This window comes from Coregonus lavaretus, assembly GCF_964263955.1.
Source record: "Coregonus lavaretus genome assembly, chromosome: 9".
NCBI classification, from domain to species: Eukaryota; Metazoa; Chordata; class Actinopteri; order Salmoniformes; family Salmonidae; genus Coregonus; species Coregonus lavaretus.
Window position 1 is genome coordinate 27,031,133 of NC_139996.1, and position 12,733 is coordinate 27,043,865.

At 49.9% G+C, this 12,733-nt stretch overlaps 1 protein-coding gene across 1 annotated transcript in view; it reads right to left on the reverse strand.

Moving 5' to 3' along the window:
* Positions 1 to 680: 680 nt before the first annotated feature.
* Positions 681 to 12,733, reverse strand: part of LOC311135313 (otogelin-like protein) — a gene marked incomplete at both ends in the record, with an annotated part of 21,123 nt that continues 9,070 nt past the window's right edge. Inside the window, 17 exons of the mRNA XM_084169262.1 lie at positions 681 to 881; positions 1,012 to 1,091; positions 1,885 to 1,956; positions 2,823 to 2,868; positions 2,965 to 3,084; positions 3,223 to 3,327; positions 3,441 to 3,619; positions 5,521 to 5,584; positions 5,729 to 5,769; positions 5,957 to 6,061; positions 6,159 to 6,260; positions 6,419 to 6,526; positions 6,620 to 6,724; positions 6,921 to 7,133; positions 7,286 to 7,471; positions 7,641 to 8,000; positions 10,876 to 11,096. Coding sequence (XP_084025388.1) covers positions 681 to 881; positions 1,012 to 1,091; positions 1,885 to 1,956; positions 2,823 to 2,868; positions 2,965 to 3,084; positions 3,223 to 3,327; positions 3,441 to 3,619; positions 5,521 to 5,584; positions 5,729 to 5,769; positions 5,957 to 6,061; positions 6,159 to 6,260; positions 6,419 to 6,526; positions 6,620 to 6,724; positions 6,921 to 7,133; positions 7,286 to 7,471; positions 7,641 to 8,000; positions 10,876 to 11,096 — 2,308 coding nt within the window. The remainder of the gene's footprint in view (positions 882 to 1,011; positions 1,092 to 1,884; positions 1,957 to 2,822; positions 2,869 to 2,964; positions 3,085 to 3,222; positions 3,328 to 3,440; positions 3,620 to 5,520; positions 5,585 to 5,728; positions 5,770 to 5,956; positions 6,062 to 6,158; positions 6,261 to 6,418; positions 6,527 to 6,619; positions 6,725 to 6,920; positions 7,134 to 7,285; positions 7,472 to 7,640; positions 8,001 to 10,875; positions 11,097 to 12,733) is intronic.

Sequence of the window (12,733 nt, forward strand, 5' to 3'; positions counted from 1 at the left end):
TTATTGTTCCATTCATAGTGGTTATCTGTGTGACTAAAGACTGTAGTCTATCTGATGGCATCAGCACATACTGTATGATTACTGGCACAATGCTTCACATTAATTAAACAACACAACAAATTCAGCGTTCTGAAGAAATACAGATAATCTATCATCAGATACTTAGGTGGATTATCACCTTACTAAATAATTAATTGATTTAAATACAACTATTTTTTGTATAAAAGCTTTACATTTGTAAAAAAGAAAAGAGAAAATCTAAGATAATTTTTATCAGCATATAAAACATGTCAGTCATCAGGAGAGCACTATATCCATACTAAAGCAGCAGCGGTCCTGTCAGCTGGGATCAACTGATCGGAACATTATAAAGTCAGAGAGGACTAGCTAGTGTTACATACGAGGAGGAGCAGGCTACAGCAGTACAGACAGGACTAGTGTTATCATAGTAGAGAAGGAACAGGTTACAGCCCTACACATCTGACCACTACATATCTGTAACAACAGGGTCACTATAACAGGTCAGCATACAGCCCTCCACAACACACTGAAGGAAGACTAAAGAACTCGCCGACATGGACGCTTGACCTGTCTGCTCTGACCTCTGACCTCTTTTCCATCTCCCGTACCTCCTACTGTACGCCATACTGGAGCTCACACTAACTAGCTTCTTTCTCTCTTTAGTTCCATTGGCAGGTGCAGTCGACAGGCTCCTGGAAGCTGTAGACCACCAGGGTAGCATTGTGTGAGCAGTAGAGGGTGACGGAGCGGGTTTGTAGTCCACTCTCCCTGCAGCACTTACAGAAGCGGGCGTGGCTGTTGATGTTGAAGTTAAAGATGGTGGCAGACGGACACTTCCCATCACACGAATACACTGTCACCTGAGAGAGAGAAAAGAGAGAGCGAGAGAAAGAGAGAGAGAGAAAGGGGGAGAGTGAGGGAAGGGGATTTTATACTCTATCCGTGTTAACTTTTTAAAAAACTGCCTCATTGACACAGTCTCTCTCTCACCGGTGCGTTGCTCCTGCAGTCGTCTTTTCTGATGGTGGTTCGGATTGCCACACGCTTACACGTCTTACCGTCCTCCTTACCTAAACACACACGCACACAGAGGAAACGCTGAGATGCACACGCATGCACACACACACACACACACACACACACACACACACAACTTTCATCCTCAGCCCTAGAGTCCTGTCATTCACACAGTCAAAGGTCTATTGAGCTGGGCTCTTTGTTGCCTAGCAGCGGGGATTCAGTTTGATCGACTGCCAGGTGACTGGGGGGGGGGGGGGGGGGGGCAGTTCTCACGCCAGAGACCCAGCTCCTATTGGCCACTGGCCAATCAGGGTAAGCGACAGGGGGTTGGGGCTGGGTGATGGAATGTTGAAAGATAGCTACACGGCGTCCAGCTCTACACTCTCTTTATACTTGAAGAAACAGGGATGATTCTAACTCACATTAAGCAGTGATTCCCAACCAGGGGTACTAGGACCCCTTGGGGTACTTGGCCTATCCACAGGGGTACTTGAGAAGACACATTAGACCATAGGCTTACTGGTACAATGCACATGAGGGGGTCCTTCAGGGGTACTCCGGGCAGAGCAAAATTCAGTTGGTGGTACAGTAACCACTGGCCTAGAGGATTCAGCACAGCAATAACATGTTGACACATTTGAATGGGATTTTGCTCTGAGGTATGTTAGGTGAACCTTAACATGTAGTTTATATATATGGTGTGGTAGGGTTAGGACTAGAACACACACTGTGATAGGTGAGGGGTGAGAGGTAGTGGTACCTGTGTCACAGTTACTACTACCAGTTGGGGGTTATGGGGTGAGATGTGAGAGGTTAAAGATGAAAGGTGAGAGGTCGTTGTACCTTTGTCACAGTTAGTACTACCAGTGGGGGTTACGGGGTTAACGGTAAACGGTAAAACACCGACTCCAGAACCTGGGAGCAGTGGCAGGAACAGCAACGTCAGGAGAACGTTAGGAAAACACACAGGTTAACGTTGGTTTAGAACACTTTGAACACACACAGAGGAATCAGCGCAGTTGGCATGCACAGCCATGGGAGCCAGAAAGTGTTCTCTGAGACTGGGGAAGACAGCCAGACGGCCAAACACTCAGGATCACTATACGCTGATGCACCAAGGCTCATTCTCATTGGCCAAACTCTAAACACCAAGCATCACCATTGGCCAAACTGTAACAAACGTAGCATTCCCCATTGGCCAAACTGGTCAAGCAGGCAAGCGGGCAAGGAGGCAGAGCTGCTGTATTACTGGGAGAGCACACTGGGTCTGTATTCTTCATCTTTACATGTGAAATTAGTGTGTTTAATGGGACTATTCACACAAAATACAAACTACCTTCATCTTATGGACACCTAGAAAGTACACTATGGATTCAGAGAGTCAGTTTAGCTACAGTTTATCATTAGCATCATAGTCTAAAACAATGGGAATAGTAGGACTCCTGTTTGCATGCTGTTATTCTCCAGATAACTGTGAGGTATGACAATTTTATATATTTGATAAATCAACAGTAACATCCTCCTTCAATGTTATCACGACAGTGTATCAGGACCATTAGGCAGATCTAGGACCACCCCTAGAGCAGAGGCTGCTGGGTAGTGTAGTGATTCATGCTGGTTGTTGCCAGCCAACCACAAGCTTTTACTCTGCCCAAGGCTGCTACAGGTCACACCCCCCAACCAGTCAGCCAATAAGCCCAACCGCTGCCAGGCAACGCCCTGCCCACCCCTGTGATTGACAGCCGAAAGCGTATGAGAAGCGAATGTGATTGGTCACTCACACGTCCTGCAGCAGCCGTCCACATAGCTCTGGACCACTCCCCCATTCTGCAACGATTGAGGAAAGGTTACAGACAGACCTCATTGTGTGTGAATGTCAGTGTGTGTGTGTGTGTGTGTGTGTGTGTGTGACAGAGTGTGTACCTGAGTGCACTCTGTGTCGTTGAAGGGGGGGCAGACCACTCCTGAGGCCAGCATCACAGTTCCCACTGTCGTCTCCACACAGTCATACCGCGTACAGTTATCCACCCAGGAGCTCCCTGCCTGTACACACACACACATACACACACACACACCGTCAAAGTTAGCCATCCAGGATTTCCCCGTCTACATACAAAGTGTTTGTGTGTTAGGTAGAGTGTGTGTCTGTTTGGTAGTATTATGATTTGTGTGTGTTCTCACAGTGAAGAGTTCAGTGGTTCCATTGTCGTTGTTGAAAGAACAGGAGACATTCTTACAGGAGCCACAGCACACCTGAGGATCTGATGATGCAACGTACAGCTGGTGCTGAGAGAGAGAGGGAGAGCGAGGGGGACGGGGGGACAGAGATTCCAGAATAATTTACCTAGCTCTGATCAGGATGGAAGTTTGTGGTGTGTGTGTGAGAGAGAAACACATACCTGGCCACACTTCTGAGAGCAGTTGACAGCGGACACGTCCATGGCGTAGTATCCAGTGTGTGTGTCACGGTGTGTCAGACAATGGACGGTGTAACACAGCTCTCCTTCATAGTACTGAATCAGGCTCTGCCCCGGCCCCAGCACCGTGACTCCCTGGAACACACACACCTCCGCCTTCTCTAGGAGAGGCAATGCATGTTCGAATGCATGTTAGAATTTCACCAAGTAGAAAGGGAAGAGGTTGAAAGGATGCTGTTGTCTCTTTCGGATGACAAGTCACCTGGTACAGATAATCTTGACGCCAAATTGCTTAGAGTTACAGCTAACCAAATATCTACCCCAATCTCTCATATTTTTAATAAGTGCTGGGGTGTGCCCAGAAGTCTGGAAAGAGTCAAAGGTTATTCCACTACCTAAGGATAAGAAATCTGCATTCACTGGTCCTTATAGTCATCCTATAAGCTTGCTGCCTGTGTTAAGTAAATTATTGGAAAAAATTGTATCTGTTCAAATCAAGGATTATTTCTCATGTAATGGTCTGATAACGGGTTTCCAGCATGCATACAAAGAAGGGCATTCTATGAGTACGGCCTTAGCACAATTGACAGATGATTGGTTAAAGAGTATGGATGACAGGAAGTTAGTTGGTGCAGTGTTGCTAGATTTCAGTGCTGCTTTTGATGTAATTGATCATGAACTGTTACTAGGTAAACTCAAATGTTATGATTTTAAGTCTGCAGCTCTATCCTGGATGGAAAGCTATCTATCCAGGAGAAGGCAAAAGTGTTCTTTAATGGTAGCTTTTCAAACAGTAAAGATATACACTGTGGTGTTCCTCAAGGAAGCTGCCTAGGCCCACTTCTCTACTCTATCTGTACTAATGATTTACCTTCAGTAATGAACAAAGCAAGAGCGGTAATGAATACTGATGACTCTACAATGTATAGCGCAGCATCAGAATGTAATGAGCTAACAGATGCACTGAGTAGTGAACTAAGAATGGTGTTTGGGTGGGTTGATATGAACAAATTGGTGTTGAACATTTCTAAAACTAAATGTATTGTTTTTGGTTCAAGATATATGCTTGCTGATGATCCCCAATGGAATTTGTTGATGAATAGAACGCATGTAGAGCAAGTGAAAATAACGAAACTACTAGGCATCATGTTGGACGTAGCTTTATCATGGTCAGAACACATAGATAATATTGTTATTAAATGGGTAAGGGAATTGCTGTTACAAGAAAATGTTCAGAGTATGTAACATCTAGCACTCTGAATCAGGTGATTCAATCCCTGTCCTATCACACCTAGAGTACTGTCCAGTTATATGGTCATCTGCAGCAAAGAAAGATTTAAAAAAGCTCAAAATGGCTCAAAACAGGGCTGCCAGATTAGCTCTTCATTGCTCTATCCGTATAAATATTATTCAAATGCATCAGAATCTCTCATGGCTTCACGTTGAAAACAAATTACTATCCAGTCTTCTGATTTTCTTTAGGAATGTTATATTTTTCCAAAAACCACTGTATTTTTCAGACCAGTTAGTACATAATAGCAACATGCATAACCACCTAAATTCAGGGCATCTAAGACAACCCATGCCAAGGACAAATCGCCTTAAATGTAAAGTTTTATATAGAGCCATAGCTGAATGAGAAATATGGATTGGTAAAGAGTTCCAGGCAAAAAGTAAATCCATCTTCAAGAAAAAAATTAAAGAACATCTAATGCGATAGACCATATGACTGGACAGGAAATAGAAAGCATTAACTGAATGTTAAATGTGTTACCTGTCAGGTATTTTAATTGTCTGTATTGTCTACTTGTTAAATGTTTGTAAAGTCTTAATTTGTAATTGTTTGAAATGTCTTAATTGGTGTTGGGCCTCAGGACGATTAGCTAACGTTACAGTGTTAGCTAATGGGGATCCTAATAAGAATTCACAAATTCTACACACACAGGTCAGGGCTCATGGGTTAGGGGTTGGTAACCTAGCGGTGTGTCTGTGCATAGTGTGTGTGTGAGTGTCTGTGCATAGTGTGTGTGTGTATAGTGTATGTGTGTGTGTGTGTACTTACTGCAGGTGTAGAGGGGGCAGCCACAGGTGCTTCTGCCGTCTGGGACCTCCACCTGTACCTCCCCCTGAGAGACCAGAGACATTACTATGACCACGCAGACACACACACACACACACACACACACACACACACACACACACACACACACACAAGAGCAAGCAAACGTACACAAATCACACAAGGACAATCCTAAAGCTGACTGACTCACCACCTGACAGACTGGGAGAGAGCTGTCCTCACACTGGCACTCTGAGAGGAGGAGAAAGACTGGGTTTACTACAGAACTGGAGGCCTGGAACAGTGCTCTCTGTTTGAACTACAATATTTTTTCAAAGAGACAGTTCTGGGCATGTTGGTATGTGTGTGTATTTAGATGTGTGTGTGTGTGTGCAACTCTTGCGCTTGCAAAAGTGTGTGCGCGTGTGTGTGTGTGTACCACAGTGGCGGTCGGGGCAGCAGTGTCCAGGTAGGGTGGTTTGGACCAGAGACAGACCAGGAGAACAGCTCAGAGACGACTCAGGACACAGGTTCACGTCACACACTGCACACAGAAGAACATTGCTGTAAACATCAACACTGTGTGTGTATAGTGTGTACAGCTTGTATGGTGTGTGGAGTATAATGTTTGTGTGTGTTACCACAGTGGTATTGAGGGCAGCAGCTGTGGGTGGTGTTCAGATCCACAGCCAGTATCTCTCCATAAGAACAGGACGGGACTGGCTCGATACACGACTCGCACACTGCAGAGAGAACACACACACAGTCAATTCGACCACTGACTGTTTTTGGCCGATCTGACTGTTTTTATATTTCCTTTACAAATTGTACCCCAAGTCCAGCTACAGTAATGTTGGATGGTGATGGTAGACCCATTACGAAGTATAAGGTTTGACCTTACCACATAGGAAGGAGTAACAGCAGGAGTTGTCCTCACGAACCTCCACTAGGAACTGATCTTCTCTGCAATCAGGGGCGGTGAGGGGGGGACAGGCATGGGGGTCGCACTCTGGGACACACCAATCACAGGACTCAGTTATTAAACCACACCTAACAATACCATCAAATGATTAAAGATATTATGTTTTGGTTCAGTACCTACCACAACGGTACTCTGGGCAGCAGGACAGGGCACTGTAACCAATCACCAGCCGGTTCCCATTCTCACACGGTGGAGCCTCACTTTCACAGATGGTCAGATTACACTCTGAGGGAGAATGAGAGAGAGAGAGAGAGAGAGAGAGAGAGAGAGAGAGAGAGGGAGAGAGAGAGAGAGAGAGAGAGAGAGAGAGAGAGAGAGAGAGAGAGAGAGAGAGAGAAAGAGAGTTGGTGACTATATGTAGGTGTCTAAGCATACATTTGTGTGTCTATGTGTGTGTGTGTGTGTTTGTGTGTGTGCTCACCACAGATCTTCTTGGGGCAGCAAGCCCCCTCCTCCAGGACATCCAGTACGTACTCTCCCTCCCTCTCACACAGCGGAGTGGGACTAATGCTGCAGTCAGGTTCTTCTGACACCACAGAACCGTTCTCCAGGCAGCGGAACAGACAGCAGCTACGCAATGACCCGTTCCACACCTCCCCAGGGGCCCGCGGAGACCCCTCGTTATCAGTACACACTACACACATAGACACAGACACACATGTTAAAAGTACACACTAAACAACACAGAACCTGAACTACAGTCATACAGAGCACCAGCTCATAGCGTTGACATACTAGAGCTGACATGTAACTGACATAGAGTTGACATAGAGTTGACATACTCACCACACTGCTCCTCTGTGACGCAGTAAGAGGAGTCTGCTCGGTGCAGGATGGTTCCAGAGCGACACACACACTCCTCTCTGATGTGGGAGCAGGTGGTCTCCTCATAGAACTCTCTGTTCTGACAGGTCCGGGTGGTACAGGTCGACACACACGCCTGGTACTCCCTACCTGGGGGACACCTCAACGCTACACACGCACACACATGCAGATGCATTAGCACACACACACACACCGCAAGAACACACATTTGTGTCTTTACCAGCTAATGCAGACCTTATGTGTGCATGTATTAGTGTGTATTAGTGTGTATTGGTGTGTGTGTGTGTGTGTGTGTGTGTGTGTACAAGGTCCTTACGGCAGAAGTTGTGTCGTCTCCAGCTGATGCAGACTTGGTAAGTGTAGCAGACAGCTACGTAGGCTGCCAGGAAGTCACACTGGTGGGCCTTATAGTGGAGGTCGCCTGCCCACATCACATCACAGAACTGCTCTGGAGACACCTTGCTGTGGCACGGAGTGAAGGGTCTCTGTCTGAGCATGGAGAGACAGGTAGAGCAGTCTCCAGTGGTACAGTTGTCTCCGATGCGTCGTGTGTGTTCCGTGTCCTCTGAGGTTTGGACCCTCCAGGCCTGCAGGAACAGACCCAGGTCTTCCACCTCCCTCACCACCGTACCGTTAGGCAGCTTCAGGTCATCCGCCGGGTTCCCGTCACAACACCCTGGGAGACACACCAGCAGGCACATGCACAGCTCAAGTTTAGAGAGAAGTAGAAGGTGCTTGTCACGCCTACTCCCGATGTCACCGGTCTACTAACCACCGGCCCTGGCTATCTCGTTACGCACACCTGCTCCCCATCATTACGCACACCTGGACTTCATTATCACCTTTATTACTCTCCCTTTATTTAGCCCTCTATAGCCTAAGTCATTAGGCAGTATTGTTTCCATTCACGTTTTGTACGCATCTCATGTTTTGTTTCTATGCATTCTTTATTATTAAACTCACTTTCTGCACCTGCTTCCTGACTCCCGGCGTATACGTGACAGAATACTGCCTCAAAATATGGAAGCAGCAGAAGAGAAATATATATTCCAGACGGTTGGCGAACAGGGACACCTAGCCCACCTACACCACGATCAGCTGGCGCAACTGCTTGTTCGGGCAGGCTTCGGCGTTCGTCGTCACCGGCTTACTAGCCACTGGCTAGAAGGCCGGCGACGACGAACTCAGAAGCCTGCCCGAACAAGGAGGGGAGACTGCTTCGGAGGAAGTGACAGTACCCCCCCCTTGATGCGCAGCTCCAGCAGCGCGCCGACCCCGGCCTCGGGGACGGCCAGGAGGATGCGGAGCAGGGCGAGCCGGATGACGACGGTGGAAATCCCGCAACAGGGAGGGATCGAGGATATCCCTCACCAGGACCCAGCACCGTTCCTCCAGACCGTACCCCTCCCACTCCACGAGGTACTGAAGGCCCCCCACCCGACGCCTCAAATCCAGGATGGAACGGACGGCCCCACAAACCGCGGGCTCATCTTCCGGCAGGGCAGGCAGAGGGGCAGATTCCAAGTCGGGAGCCAGACCCGATCACCCGGCGTTGGCCTTCTGACAACGCACGGCGCGTTGGAGGTGGACGTGGGCAGCGTCCCACGTCTCCTCCGTGCGCCGAAACCAGTCATCCACCGCAGGAGCCTCGGTCTGGCTCTGGTGCCACGGTGCCAGAACCGGTTGGTAACCTAAAACACATTGGAATGGCGTTAGGTTAGTGGAGGAGTGACGGAGAGAGTTCTGGGCATATTCCGCCCATGGCAAGAACACCGACCACTCCCCCGGCCGGTCCTGGCACTCCCCCCCGTAGTGCCGGAAGATGTGTATAAACAGGGCCTCCGCAGTTTGCAGGGCCGTGGGGAGACCGGGCAGAGGAAGGAGGTGGCAGGCCTTGGAAAGCGGTCCACAACGACCAGGATGGTGGTGTTACCTTGGGAGAGGGGAATATTGGTAAGGAAATCAACACTCAGGTGAGACCATGGTCGTTGTGGAACTGGTAAAGGTTGTAACTTACCCGCTGGGAGGTGCCTAGGTGCCTTACCCTTACTCCCGTGAGAACCCTCTGTGGCCATGAGAAGGTGGGGTTGTGGAGTGCTAGCCAAGGGATACCTAATACCACAGGGAAAGCAGGAGACTCAATAATCGAAAAAGTAACCTGCTCACAATGAGTCTCCTGGGTGATCATGGTGACTGGTACAGTGACTTCCTTTACAAACCCGGACCCTAATGGTCGACTATCAAGTGCTCTGATGGGGAGTGGAATGGATAGGGGAACCAATGAAATGCCTTGACGGCGTGAGAATGCCCTGTCCATAAAGTTCCCAGCTGCGCCTGAATCGACTAGCGCCTTACACTGGGGAACTACCATGTGATCGGGAAAGTGGATAGGTAGGGTACAGTGCGCAGCAGAGGGCTCTGAATGAGTGTGGGTGTTCAATATCTGGGATGATGCGAGAGTGCCCTGCCTGCCGCCTCCAGGCCCCAAAAAGCGTTGACTACGACGTGTGGTGTACTGTCCCTTCTTGCCACCAGAGTGGCACTATCGCTGTCGTCCTCCGCTCTCTCGGATGGCGGCTCCACCCAGCTCCATCAGCTCGGGATCCGAGTCGTCCGGGGTGGAAACGGGCAGACCCCTACCAGGACGTCCTCTGGCTGCCAGCAGGTTGTCCAAACGGATGGCCATGTCCAACAGTTTAGTGAAAGATAACATGGTGTCCCGACAGACTAGCTCCGGTCGGACGTCCTCCCGCAGATGGCACCGAAATGGTCGATCAGGGTCCGCTCATTCCACCCGGACCCCGCTGCCAGAGTCCGAAACTCCAACGCGAAGTCCTGCGCGGTCCTCGTCCCCTGCCTCAGGTGGACCAGCCACTCGCCCGCATCTCGACCCTCGGGCGGGTAATCGAAGACCGCCCGAAAGAGGCGAGCGAACTCCCCGCAGTCCTCTTTTCGGTCATAAGAGACGGTAACAGCAACATTATGTACAAAATAAGTTACAAACAATGCAAAATAAAAAATAAAATAGCACAATTGGTTAGAAGCCATCCCCTCCGGCGCCATTATCGCTTTCTCGTTGCTTATCTCTCTCCATCTGATGGTTTATTAACCACTATTATAGTTGTTGTGGACAGACTCTCTAAATCCTGCCGTTTTATCCCTCTCTCTGGTCTCCCTACCGCTCTCCAGGTCGATGAGGCACTGTTCCAGCAGGTCTTCCGGCACTATGGCCTTCCGGAGGACATCGTCTCCGACCATGGCCCCCAATTCACGTCACGGGTATTGAAAGCCGTCATGGAGAAGCTGGGGGCCAATGCCAGCCTCACATCCGGGTACCGGCCTCAGTCCAACAGGCAGGTGGAGAGGACCAATTAGGAGCTGGGGAAGTTCCTTAGGAGTCATTGCCAGGACCGGCAGGGGGAGTGGGCCCGGTTCCTTCCCTGGGCGGAGTACGCCCAGAACTCACTTCGTCACTCCTCCACCGGGCTGACTCCCTTCCAGTGCATCCTGGGGTATCAGCCGGCCCTGGCCCCATGGACCCCAAGCCAGACCAAAGCTCCTGCATTGGACGAGTGGTTTCGGCGTGCAGAGGAGGTTTGGAACGCTCCCCACGTGAGGCTCCAGCGCGCTGTCCGCCACCAGAAGGAGCAGGCGGCTCGCCACCGCAGTGAGGCTCCCGTGTTCCATTCGCATCTGGCTCTCCACCAGGAACCTCTCGCTCTGCCTGCCCTCCCGGAAGCTGAGCCCCCGGTTTGTGGGGCCCTTCAAGGTCCTCCGGAGGGTCATTGAGGTAACTTATCGCTTACAACTCCCCACCAACTACCAGATCTCACCCTCTTTTCATGTATCCCTCCTCAGGCCAGTGGTTCATGGTCCCCTGGCTGGTGCCGTCCCCCGAGACACCCCCCCACCTCCCCTGGACATAGATGGGACTCCCGCCTATGTCGTCAGGTCCGTCCTGGTCTCCTGACGTTGTGGGGATCGGCTTCAGTACCTGGTGGACTGGGAGGGGTACGCTGTTGGGTCCCGGTGGCCGACATCCTGGACCCCAACATCATCCAGGATTTCCATCTCCGCCATCCGGACCGGCCCGCTCCTCGCCCTCCTCATGCCTAGGGAGGGTATTGTGACATCTACTCCCGCTCCCCCGCTGCGGTGCTCAACCTCGCCGGTCTACTAACCCCCGGCCCTGGCTATCTCGTTACGCACACCTGCTCCCCATCATTACGCACACCTGGACTTCATTATCACCTTTATTAGTCTCCCTTTATTTAGCCCTCTATAGCCTAAGTCATTAGGCAGTATTGTTTCCATTCACGTTCTGTACGCATCTCATGTTTTGTTTCTTTGCATTCTTTATTATTAAACTCACCTTCTGCACCTGCTTCCTGACTCCCGGCGTATACGTAACAGTGCTCAACCAAAGTGAGACGAGGTAGAACCCAAAAATGAGTATCAGCATTGACAACAAATAGGCCCTACTCTCGCTCACAATTTAAAAACGTTATTCTTTATTTATACAACTATTAAGGATGCACACACACACACATACACACACATGCACGCACACACAGGGGTGAGGGTGGGGGTGAAACGCTCAGTCAATGGGGCTGTACTGGGAGTAGTGAGGGCTCTTGTGGCAGTAACAGTTATAGAGGCAGCACTGGTTGTAGCTCTGGTACTAGTAGTAGTGGTCCTAGTAGTGGTTCTAGATGTAGTAGTAGTACTAGTAGGCCTAACAGTAGTAGTAGTGGTAGTAGTGGGGGCTGTAGTGGTAGTAGAGGGGGCTGTAGTGGTAGTAGTGGGGGCTGTAGTGGTAGTAGTGGGGGCTGGAGTGGGGGCTATAGTGGTAGTAGTGGGGGCTGTAGTGGTAGTAGTGGGGGCTGTAGTGGTAGTAGTGGGGGCTATAGTGGTAGTAGTGGGGGCTGTAGTGGTAGTAGAGGGGGCTGTAGTGGTAGTAGTGGGGGCTGTAGTGGTAGTAGTGGGGGCTATAGTGGTAGTAGTGGGGGCTGTAGTGGTAGTAGTGGGGGCTGTAGTGGTAGTAGAGGGGGCTGTAGTGGTAGTAGTGGGGGCTGTAGTGGTAGTAGTGGGGGCTGTAGTGGTAGTAGTGGGGGCTGTAGTGGTAGTAGAGGGGGCTGTAGTGGTAGTAGAGGGGGCTGTAGTGGTAGTAGTGGGGGCTGTAGTGGTAGTAGTGGGGGCTGTAGTGGTAGTAGAGGGGGCTGGAGTGGTAGTAGAGGGGGCTGGAGTGGTAGTAGTGGGGGCTGGAGTGGTAGTAGTGGGGGCTGTAGTGGTAGTAGTGGTGGCTGTAGTGGTAGTAGAGGGGTCAGGTATGAGAGAAGCTTTCTCTCTTCTCCGGAATCATTAAATCATGCTAGTGGACTTCATATACCTGATCTGACAGTGAAGGAT